This window comes from Varanus komodoensis, unplaced genomic scaffold (genome assembly GCF_004798865.1).
Source record: "Varanus komodoensis strain SLA01 unplaced genomic scaffold, ASM479886v1 scaffold43, whole genome shotgun sequence".
NCBI classification, from domain to species: Eukaryota; Metazoa; Chordata; class Lepidosauria; order Squamata; family Varanidae; genus Varanus; species Varanus komodoensis.
Genome location: NW_025335985.1, coordinates 4,905,449 through 4,917,078, shown reverse-complemented (window position 1 = coordinate 4,917,078; position 11,630 = coordinate 4,905,449). Strand labels below are relative to the sequence as shown.

Here is an 11,630-nt window from a genome sequence, read left to right as displayed (position 1 = left end):
TAATGTTAGCATAGAACCTGTCTATTGGAAGGGGTCAGGGTAGATAAGAAAATTCAGTGGCAGCCCCTAAATAATCATATCTTGAGTGCAAGAGATTCCAGACATACTGAAGATTATCATACAAACTAGTTTCAGAAGGAAGGCTAAATACTTTGTACCAGTTCTGCACGAAGAAAAGCTAGAGTATACCATATGCATGTATTATGCTAATTAAGCAATCATGTACATTCGCCTAATATGAGTATAGTGTTACTATTACTGATACTGTATGTTCTTTACTGATCCATGTCAGATGTTATGGTCACTTAATTTTTGATACGTTTTAAATAACTGCAAATGAGTTTATTTTGAAATATTTCTATACTGATTTTCATTTTTAAAAATCCCAAGATTAGTAAAATAAAATTGTGACAAAATACTGTAAAACCACTCTGTAAAATGATAGCATAGCAATAACACAATAAAGTATCTAATTAATATAACTAGAGGTAGTTGGCAATGTTAGCAGAAGGAAAAACTCTGGGCAAACAAGTCTGTCTACAGTTCTCACACCATACCTAGTCCGCCTGATCCCACTGGGGAAACAATTCTACATGGTGGGTCTCACAATGGCAAAGCACCTCCTCCACACCACAGTCAAGTGAACATTACCCAAGACTGGTAATGTTCCTCAAAGACTGGGGCAGCCTATAGAGGAAAAGGTGGATTCTCAGATATCCTGGCCCTGATGTGTTTATAAACAATCAGTAAAGCCATGAATATGGCTTGGTACCAAAATGACATCCTGCACTGAGCTTTCAGCACAGGAATCCTATGCACACAGCAGGAACCTTCACTGCACCGGCTAGTCACTGCATGTTGTATTACTTGTAACTTGCCATCCACTCACAAGGGCAGCGTCACTTAGAATGCTTTAAATAGCCTGATTTGAGGTTAAGAACACATGGATTCGCTGTCCAGGAATGGTTGTAGCTCTTGTACCAGCTGAAGGTGGCAACAGACACTCCTTGCCATTGAATTGCTTATGTTACTCTGTAAGGTATTGTTATGCCTATTGAAAGAACAAGCTGCCTACCTGTAACTGGGGTTCAAGCAGTCACCTGTGCATTCACACATGGGCTCTCCACCCATTGGTCTTAGGAAATTTTACAGCTCAGGAATGTTTGGCAGGAATCCTTCCCCACTGGCCTGGTACACATGTCCCCAGCAGGTTCCTGCCTATTCCCTCAGTTCCTTGAGATGGCCTATTGTTGTTCAGAACTGAAAGAAAACACTCAGTACAAACACCAACACTAGAAATGAAGGCTCAATACCAACATTGACACTGCCATGTAAGTTGGGATGGTGGATATGTTGTGTGAATGCAGAGATGCCCAGGCACAGAACCACTACTATGGGTAAGCAACCTGCCTTTTTTCTTTGGGGCCTCTGTGCATCATAGATATGAGTGAGCAGCAAGCTGACTTATCAGAGGTAGGTCAAGTTTTACTTTAGTATATGCACAGTTGAAAGAGCTGTCAGTCATCACTCACATTTCCAGTCAGTAATGCTAAATAAACATTGATGGGTCAAACCAAGTTGAAAGCATGGCATAAGTCTGACAGAACCACACGGCATCCAAACACTACCAAAGTTTCTCTAGTTGAATGACCGCAGCGTGTGAAGTCAGCTGCTTTATGTGCTAATCTGATGGTGTGGACAACCTAAGAAGTAAAGTCCTGTGAGGATCCAATCAAGCTTTTATGTGTCTATCAAGCCTAGATGACTGAAGGAAACTTTGTTCTTGCAGGCTATCAAGGGTATAAAGGGCAGTTTCCACAGCTGAAGAAGGACAGGCAAAGAGAACAGGTAGAACCATGTCCTGGTTCAGATGGAAGTCAGATACTACTTTCGGTGGGAAAGCAATGTCTGGACAAAGAACCATCTTATCTTTATGGAAAGTCATATAAAGAAGTGTCGATCCTTAAGGCACACAGCTTACTCAGCTGACAAGCAGACATGACAGTTACTAAGAACACTACCTTCCAGAAAAGGAGACAAAGGTCAACTGTCACAAGTGATTTGAATGGTTTTGATGTCAATGCTTGAAGCACAACTGACATGTTCTACTGTGGCACTGGCAGTTGAATGGAAGGCATAAGGCTCAGAACTCCTTGAAGGAATTGCCACACTAGAGCATGTGGAAACACACACATGCAAAAAATCACTTCCTGATGAGAGGCTAAAATGACTGCAAGATAAACTCAGATTAAATGATGTTTCAGACCATTTTTAAGCAAGGAAAATAAACACTGAAGAACATGTTGCACAGAAAAGCATACAGGGACAAAACCAACAGTAGAGGAAAGAAAAGAAAACATTTTCTTCCTCCTGACATAAGAAAATTTAGTAGCTAGCTTCCTGGCAGTGTCCAGGATAAGTTGAATTGATGAAAGTTCAGGTAAAAAGTATGTATCACTATAGTCTTCAAGCTATCAGCCAGAGCTTGAGCAGGTTCAGTCCCAAACGAGAAGAGTTGGTATTGATGGAAGTCAATGATGCTCCATCCACTCAAGTCCTGTGAAGAAGGGGCAAAATTTTGGACTAGCTCCTGCCCTGCTGCAAAACCTCACGCATATCATATTTTCTGAGGTTGTGAACAAACCTTTCATAGGAATGCCCCACTGATGAAACAATGACTGCAAAAACTTTGCATAGGTCTTGCAAGAACTGGCTGAGCAAGTCTGCAAATACACTATCCATAGCAGCAACTCGAGCAACCAGCTCTATATTCTGAGGGACAGACTTGTCAAATATTCTGAGTGCTAGGCTGGTAAGCACAGTAGATCTCATTCCCTGCTGCCTGTTCAAATAAAAGACCACTATGGTGTTGTCTGTTTCCATTTGAATTTGTTTGCTCCTGAGGTGTGACTCAAAAGCCCTGAAAACTTTTTGGATGGCTAAGTTTGAGGAAGTTAATATAGTAGATGGAATTGGCTTCCATCCAGGTCCCCTTTATCTTCAGTGCTTCACAAAATGAGCACCCTTGCGGACTAGGGATGTGTCAGGTGTAATTACTATGGATATAAAAGGTTGCAAGAAGAGCACTCCCAGTCTTGAAAATTGGTATGACATGAGCATCATCAAAGCAAGGATGCTACTTTAGAAGATAAGTGTGGAGACATTTAGTGAACCTTTCCATTTACACCACAGGTTTGTCTGAAAAAGTTTTCTAAAGGTCTTAACCAAAGATGAATGAAGCTAACAACTGAGATGGTGGCTGCCATCAGTCCTAATTACTACTGAATGGTGAACACAGTAGCAACACATTTAAGAGCAAATTTGTTGCAAAGGTGGGAATCTCCACTGCCCAATTCCAAGAAAGATTGGCTCTTTGATTGAGTCCAGACTGAGTCCAGATCGAGTCCAGATCAGCTCTTTGATTGAGTCCAGAACCAGGCCAATATAGTGAATGGTTTCAGTAGGCACAAGAACAAACTTCTAATTCATATAGAGTCCCAGAATCTTTAAGAAGTTGCAAGTGATGGATATTGTCCAAATAAGTTCTGCCTCCCAGAAACAATAATCAGCTAGTCATCCAGGTGAAGATAGATTTGTACTCCCTGGGTGCAGAGATGAGTACACACCACTAATAAATAGCATTAGTGCCATTGCTAGACTGAGGGGCAGTACTTGAAATCGATACTCCTCGGGTCCTATAGTGAGCCAAAGATAGCGCTGGCTTTTGACATGTAATGTGGAAATATGTGTCTTTGAGACTGATGGAAGCCAACCAATTATCTTTGGGCAGACAGTGTAATAATGATACCCAAGCTAATCCAGAAATTCTTCGGTGTGATGAAAGGCAGAGCTCCATACTAGAATATAAACATCTTGTAGATAGCTAGATAGCTAGTCAGCTAGACAGACAGACAGACAGACAGACAGACAGAACTGATGTTCCTGTGGTCCAGGAACAGATGCTCTCCATGTGTGTATGGTACTGTGCAGTATCAGGAGTATTGATATAGAATCACAGAAGAGTAGAGCAGGGGCCAGGAAGACCACTGGGTCTAACCCTCTGCTCAATGTAGGGCTCCATGTTAAAGCACCCATTAGATCATTCTTTTCACCATGTGGGAATCTAGCATCCAACTGTAGCACTGCTAACAATATTATGGATGTTACCAAACAGTGGGAGGGCCTCACATCTGATTGTGTTGCATCTGTGGATGATGAAGAGGACCCAGAGTCCAATGTTATAAAGGTCCATGTAGGAGAGAAAAGAGACAGACAAAAGAAGGAGCAAGATGGAGATACCAAAAACATCATTTCCTGTTGGCTACACCCTTCTTTGCAGAATTACAGAATCTAAGGGGTTTTGCCTCAGTATTGAAGATTCTTTTTCTCAGAATGGACAGTGTCCTTGCTACCAAAGCTGAAAGTGTGGTAGCTGACAGGATAGCTAAGGCTGCATATATGAAGGTGGAAGGTGCTAGCCAAGACCCATCTTCTTTGCCATGGTATTTACTTTTTGGCATCTACAGACTGTTGGTCTTAACAGTGAAAAGCCCATCCCCATCAAAAGGCAGATCTTCTATGTGCAACTCTAATCCTAACTCTAATCCCTGCATTAAGCCTCCTGGAAGTGGCCAACTGACCATACAAATGCATGCCATCTTAAGGCCATTGCACCTTGGTAGTCTTGGTGTCATGATTCATTTGATGTTGGGAGGTGTTTATCTGTTGGCATGATAGGTGCATCACCTCTGACTAGATCAACCAACTCTTGTTGGTCCTTTGATAGGTAACTGCAGAGAGACCCTATCTTCTCTCAAAGAAAATAAATAGTACTGGAATGTGGCAGCTTGGTAGCTTAAGACTCTAAGACGTAGAAGGAGATCTTATGACCCATGAGGCTTAGTTGTTGACCTTCCTTTTCCATGGGAGAAGAGTAGGTCTTCTGCAATTACTCTTGCAAACACTTTAAAGTGACAGTGTTAGGCCCTGGATGGGGAAATAGGAAACTTGCATCCTTTTCTTGGATGCACATTTTCCAAACATTTTGAAGTCTGAGTATGGGTGATGTAACTTTGCAAGATTGCTGGATGGTTTGCTATAGCATCCCATACTGCTCCTAGTGTCAATGCCTCCTTATCAAATGACTGAAAAACAGGTCCTTGATTTCAGTATCAATTGTTGTATTTTGACTAAAGACTGGGCCATCTGGAGAACCTGATCTGTGCATTGTTCCATGAGAAGCTGGTTCCTGGGCTCCTACCACTCCACATGGCAATGATATTGATAGTGTCATTGATGAACAAGATTTCATGTCAAAGTGGTAATTCTCCACAGTTGAATGTGGTGATGTATCCAGTCACATGGTTCTATCTGCAAGAAGTCACAAGGGGTCACTTGAACAGGTATGTTCAGAGAGGGTGGCCTTTGGTCTGCAGATAAAGGAACTGCCAAGTTTGTTGATGGCGGGATGCAGCTTGTGATTTCTGGCAAAGGTCTCAGCAACAGAACCAGAAGGGATGACTGGAAAATGTCTTCCAAAGGAGGCCTGCTCAATGACACCAAGGAAGCAGATTAGTACTGAGAAAATGCAACATCAAGATGTGGGGCCCGTGCTGATAATAGGCTGCACATTCACGTCTTGACTGCCAATCCTCCCAGTATTACTGTTGCTAAAATATTAATGACCACTCTGTCCTAATCAGAAATAGAGAAATGGGACTGCTGTAGTCTCTGAAAGATCATTCACCTCTTCCTAACAGCAAGGACACCAATGCTCTGGGGTTTATGGATCCTCCTTAGTGCTGAGGAACACTGAGAATGGATGTGAACAATGGGTGCAGCAACCTCACCAGTCTTCATCCCAAACTGGGCTGGGTTTTCTGATTTTTTCCTCCAAAAAGGGTAACAAGAAGGTAACAAAACTGGGTCCTGTGATGGTATAGATGTAACCTCTGGTACTGGAGAGCTCAATAACGGAGACAGTGGAATCCACATATATTATGTATAAACACCACTTAGAAGAACTGTTTTGTGAACTACCTGAACAAAATGTTTTTGAGGAAAATGCAGTATGAAAATAAACTGACTACTATGATTACTTTGCAAATGTATGTACAAGTGATTGTATAAAATATGAGCACAGTTCTTCACTTGGCATAATTTTTCCTGTTTCTCTGAGTCCAAGAGCAATGAGCTATGTAAGAGATCCAAACCAGTCATGGAATTTTCGTGTTGGAAGGAACTCTGGAGGTTATGTAGCCCAATCTATGGTTCCAATATATTACTAAGACTCCCTCAATTAAAATGCCAATTGTCAGTAATGGGAATGATGGTCAAGATTAAAATATAACACCCATTTCAATGGTTCTCCTACTTTTGATGCAGCCATCCTTCACAGTTCAAGCCCTATTGTTCCTTCCTCCATCTCTCTTTTCTCATCTGCCCCACTTCTCAGCATCTTTAATATGGCCAGACATGGCCCCTAAGAACGAATTTGAGAAAACCATAATAAAACTAATTAGCATATCAGGCATTGATACACTCCACACTGGAAGAAAATTGTCCTCTGTTCATAATATACCACTGGAAGGGACAAACATTATTGCCTTTATCTGTTATGCACAGCTTACCAACTTACATGCCATGCCTAAGAACATGCCGTTCCCACTCAGAGCCCTCTGCAAACGTCCGACCACAAAATTCACATGGGAAACGTTTTTCTGGGGGTCCATTCTCTGAAAACCTCATGGATCCTACAGGAAAGCAAAGTCTATGTTAGCTTTGAAGAAGAGTCCATATAGTTCTCTTTAAAAAGCAGAACATGAAGTTTGTTTTGAAGTACAACAAAATGTATTAGTATTGCATCATTTCAATTCTATTGAAATTCATTTCCAATAGTTGAAACTATCTATGCAGTTTATAAAAATTACAACCCATCTTATAATAAAAGCATGATATAAAATCTCTAATATACAACATTTAAAACAATGCAAACAGTTAAAAGTTCTAAGATACTGAACCTGCTAAAAGCCACAACACAGGTGCCGAACAGATGCCTTGGAGCAAAAGAAAGTTTTAACCTGATGCCAAGAACATGAAGGTAGTGGCACCAGGTGGAACTTAGTAGGGAGAACATTCCATAATTGGGTGTCACATACCTTCTCCCTTCTTTCCTTCCAACCAATCCAGCACAAAATGTTTGTTATTAAAGTTTTTATTATGCTAAAGCTTACCAGCCAGACTGGCTCAGTGATATAAAAAAGAGTATTGCAGAAGTCAAGACAGTAGCAAAGTTATGATACTGGCTATTAGAGAAACATGGCTTAATAAAAAAGTGATTCCAAACTGAATCAAAACAAAATGGAACGGATTCCACTTTCAAGGTGGTCCTTGCTGCTTCTGACACTTTTCAATTTGCCTACTCTTTTCACCTGATGTCACCTCACCTCTGTAAGCTCAACTAAATTTTCCACAGAGCATGAAACTGTGTAGTTCTCAACAGCATTTTGTTTCATCTCTAAGTTAGTTGGCCTTGGCATTTCAGCTAAACATTCCAATCTCATCTTTTCTTTCTCTCATCTTTGAATCTGAGGCACAAACTTTGAAGGCTATATTAATGGAGAAGATGGCCCAATCCCCCACACTGAGTGCCACCACTGAGTACAGTCTGCTGACTTGTACTTTTGAGCTTCTTTCAGAGGAAGTACTCAGAAGAAGACTTCAGAGGTTGACTGTAGTGTCCAGGTAAGTTCATATAAAAACAAATAATTTCTCTCAAAAAGAAATCTGAGATGGGAATCCTGCACAATACCTAGTCTTACATTAAATTAGCACCAATAATCTAATCTAATAATTTAGGGCAGCAATTGGCAATTTTTAGTGTACAATTACGAAGATAATTCACCATTCATTCTGTTGTCTAGGGATGATGGGAGCTGCAGCCCTCTACATGTTTTAGGCTGTAACTCCCATCATCCCTAGATAGCACAGACAATGGTGAAGGAATTACAGACAAAAACACAGCAGACTACAACCTGACCACCTCTGTTCTAACTTATTGGGAATACAGAAACAGTTGTGAAGCATCTAATAGTATAAAGGTGGGCTGAGCTGTGTAATTCACAACTGAAACAATACACACAGCCAACGAATGAGAGCCTTCATAAAAGCTTTAAATCTGGGGTCTAAAAATTGGCTGGAAAATTTCATTTCATTTATATATCCTTTCAGACTTATCAGTCTTATCTTCCACTCCAAACCTAATTGATTAGTCATTAATCTCATATTTCCCATTTTATTTCTACCCTCAAAATTATCTTCTCTCCAATTGTCTGCTAGCTTGTCCTCAAAAACCCCTAAGAATTTAAATTATGTAAAGAAACAAGATCAAACACAGAATTGCCAGTATTCAGAAAATAGATCTAGACATTCCAATGCCTTGAAGAGGAGCAGAAAGGTAAGAGTTGTCTTGCTTCTTCAACTCTCTGTCTTATCAAAACAGATACTCATCTACTTTGCTGAGGAATGTTGGTGAAATCTGCAGCAGATGCAAATAAGTTCAGATTTCTTTGACTCTTCCTTGTGGATTCTGTAGTTCACTTTTAGTGGGGATTAGTGCTAATATACATTAGGTCAAGCAGAATGAAATTCAGGCTATACAAATCTGATTCAATCAGTGAGAGGACAATAAAGAAAAAATGCTTGACAAGACAAGGACAGAACCGATTTAACAAAGTCAGGATATCCCTAATGTAGCCCGTAACATCAATGCAAAGGAATAGGAGGTATGACAGAAGGTATTTTTCACAGTGGCTATATTCATATGCCATGGTGAGCTAGAATAGCTGATCTAGCATGGTTTATTGTGAACAAAAAGCTGTTTGCTCCCACTTTGCTCCCTTTGTGTTAATGGAGCAATGGGAAGCTTAATATGATTTCCAGACCCAGTCTCATAAGTCAGGAATAAAATAGGCTTTGTTTTTGGCTTATAAATCCTTGCTTGTGAACAACAAACCAGGATCCTGGATTTTGATACCTTATGAACCCATTTCTGGTTTGTTCTACCCACTTGTGCAAAGGGAAGAGTGAATGAGTTGTGCAACCAGCATAATACAGTAATTCTAGCTTATCATTATGCTTCCATTGTTATAAATTACTGATGCAGTATTCACAAAAATGTGTCTTTTTGAGGGTTCTTTCATGGGGACATTATAGTCCTTGAACTGGCTTGAAAAACTAAGGACAGCATTCTTGCTTTTTGTTATGTGCAACCATCTTTTTCTGTGGTATCACACACAGGCAATCCAAAAGAGAGGAACAGCTGCTGGCACAGTTGCTTCCTTTGAGCACTGGAACTTCACAGTGCAATCCCTTTGGACTGAAATGATTTGGAGTTTTGCCACTGGATTTAATCAGAGATGGATAGCGACCACAGTTTTCGGACGTATGAGCCCTAATATGCAGCATATTCCTTGTGTGGGTAAAACTTGCTTGCCTTGACACTTAAAACAATGGGCATGATCCAGCCAGCAAAATGTCCCACTAAATTTAGTGCAAAAAAGCTATTTATGCTCTTAACTCAATGGGACTTAGAGGTGCTTGAGCTTTTGCTGGACTGCACCCTGTCAGGTATAATCGGGCACTCTCAGCTTCTTGAAGGCACAGTGGACACTCCACATGGCTGAAATGCAGACCCTTTGTGAATGAGAGAGCATGCTACTAAACAAAAGATGAAACGTTTTCTCTCAAAATTAAGATGATCACCACACAGGCCATGAAAAATAATTGCTTGGACTATCTCACTTGATTCTTTTCACTGGAAATGAGACGGTGCCATCTGCTCTAAGCATTAATTCTTTAGTGGGGATTATCTTGAGCAAGAAAACAACAGAATGCCAATGCCTCTGCCTTCCCAGAGTTCTCTCAAAGTACATAATGAAAGAAATGGGGATTTTGCTTCATTTACTGCTGATCTCTGTTTGCCTCATTTCCACGTTTTTGTATAATGTACACAGCTTATGAGCCAACTTAAGCTACTGACAATCTTTCTCTCTTGTGTGCTCACGGAGTGATTGCCATTCTTTCTCTGGGCAGTTTCAGTGCTAGAAAAAGATGTCATTACTTTCTTTTCAAAGCATTTTCCCATACATCAATAGTTTATATGACCTATCAAGAAGTCTAGATTATGTTAAAGCAGCCTTCTCTATCCAGCATCCTCCAGCTAGGGATGCTGGAAGTTGTAGTCTAGCATATCTGGAAGGCAACAAGTTGGAGACAGCTGTTCTAGCATGATTTTTGTCTTCTTAATGCTACAAGTGTCTTTGATAAAATGCTTATCCTTACCCACTTTACATATTTCACAGTTTGTTCCCCTAATGGAGTTACAATTTGGACAGGGAATGGGGGAGGCTATCTGCTGTTTCTCTAAAAACTCAAAATTCTGCCATTGAAAATTAACGGGGGCATTACATAAATGCACTGCAATAAGCATGCTCTATTGCATACATACATTTAAAATATATGCATTGCAAATATATTGCATACATTTAAAATTTATCTCCACTGCTCCAACTCAACCCTTCCTTTTCAATTTGGAGTTCTACTGACACATTAGGACACTGGAAAACATTACAAGAGGGTAATCATTTGTACTGGCTAATAGTCATGATTATGGAAAAGAGGTATTTCAACAGTTCTTAGTCCGACATAGTTAAGAATGGAATGTCTGTGTTTTGAATTCAGAGGCAGCAAACCTTTGTTTACCAGATCCTAGAAAAAATCAAAAATCAAAAAGCTTTAAAAATATAGAACCAAAATCAACTCCTCTGAATCAAGAATGTCTGCTGAACTGAGAGCAACAGAAAACAAAGAGCTACTATAGTTTTGTGGCTAACAAGATGAGCTGAGTGTCATAAAATTTCCCATTCAAATCTATTATCTACCATGACCTTATTGAGTGAACTTTCTCAGCCCCTTCCCCCAATCTGCAATATGGAGATAATGATACTGGCTGCCTTACTGCAAGGAAGCTACAAGATTGGTAGAATTAGGGTATGTGAGATGCTTAGAAAGCAATCCAGAGTTAAGTGTTATTATGAGATCTGTGTTAAACTTGAATAGACAAAGACCATGGACTCCATAACCTCAGAACTCTGTACCTGAGGTTTTGACCAACTTTGAATATTGCCCTAGCATATCAGAGTTGTGGTTGTGCACTTTCCTGCCTGCTACATGAATGTATGGAGCTGCCACCAATAGATGCCCCTGCAGAGAAAACATGAGGACTGAGACCATTAGAAGGTCTGTGTATACAAGCTCTGACTTTTTGTTTCTTAATGCCATAGATAAAACACAAAAGTCTCTCTAAAGACTACTCAGTACCTTTTTCAGTGGTGGAATTTCACCCTGGAATTTCCTTCCCAGACAGATGTATCTAGCACTACCACTGTTATATTTTTAGCAAAAGGATGAACAAACACTGCAGGATCCAGATGTGCAAAGTTGACTGAGACTTACCTAGAAGATTCATAGTTTTAATTGCTACCAAAGGTGCTCATATCAAGTTTGGACTCGTGTGTGTGTGTGTGTGTGTGTGAGAGAGAGGGAGAGTAACTGTCCTGCGTTGAACATTT

General features: G+C 40.3%; 1 protein-coding gene across 11 annotated transcripts in view; it reads right to left on the bottom strand.

Moving 5' to 3' along the window:
* The window catches only part of ZNF462 (zinc finger protein 462), a 152,551-nt gene that overhangs the window by 3,784 nt on the left and 137,137 nt on the right, over positions 1–11,630 (bottom strand). For 10 of the 11 annotated variants that reach the window (XR_006416054.1, XM_044443821.1, XM_044443818.1 and 7 more), the window contains one exon: positions 6,638–6,752. Coding sequence is in view for 10 of the 11 variants with exons in the window: in XM_044443821.1 (XP_044299756.1) it covers positions 6,638–6,752 (115 nt within the window). In the remaining variant the exon portion in view is untranslated. Of the gene's footprint in view, positions 1–6,629; positions 6,753–11,630 lie in introns of all 11 variants that reach the window. The other variant, XM_044443822.1, reaches the window with a different exon arrangement.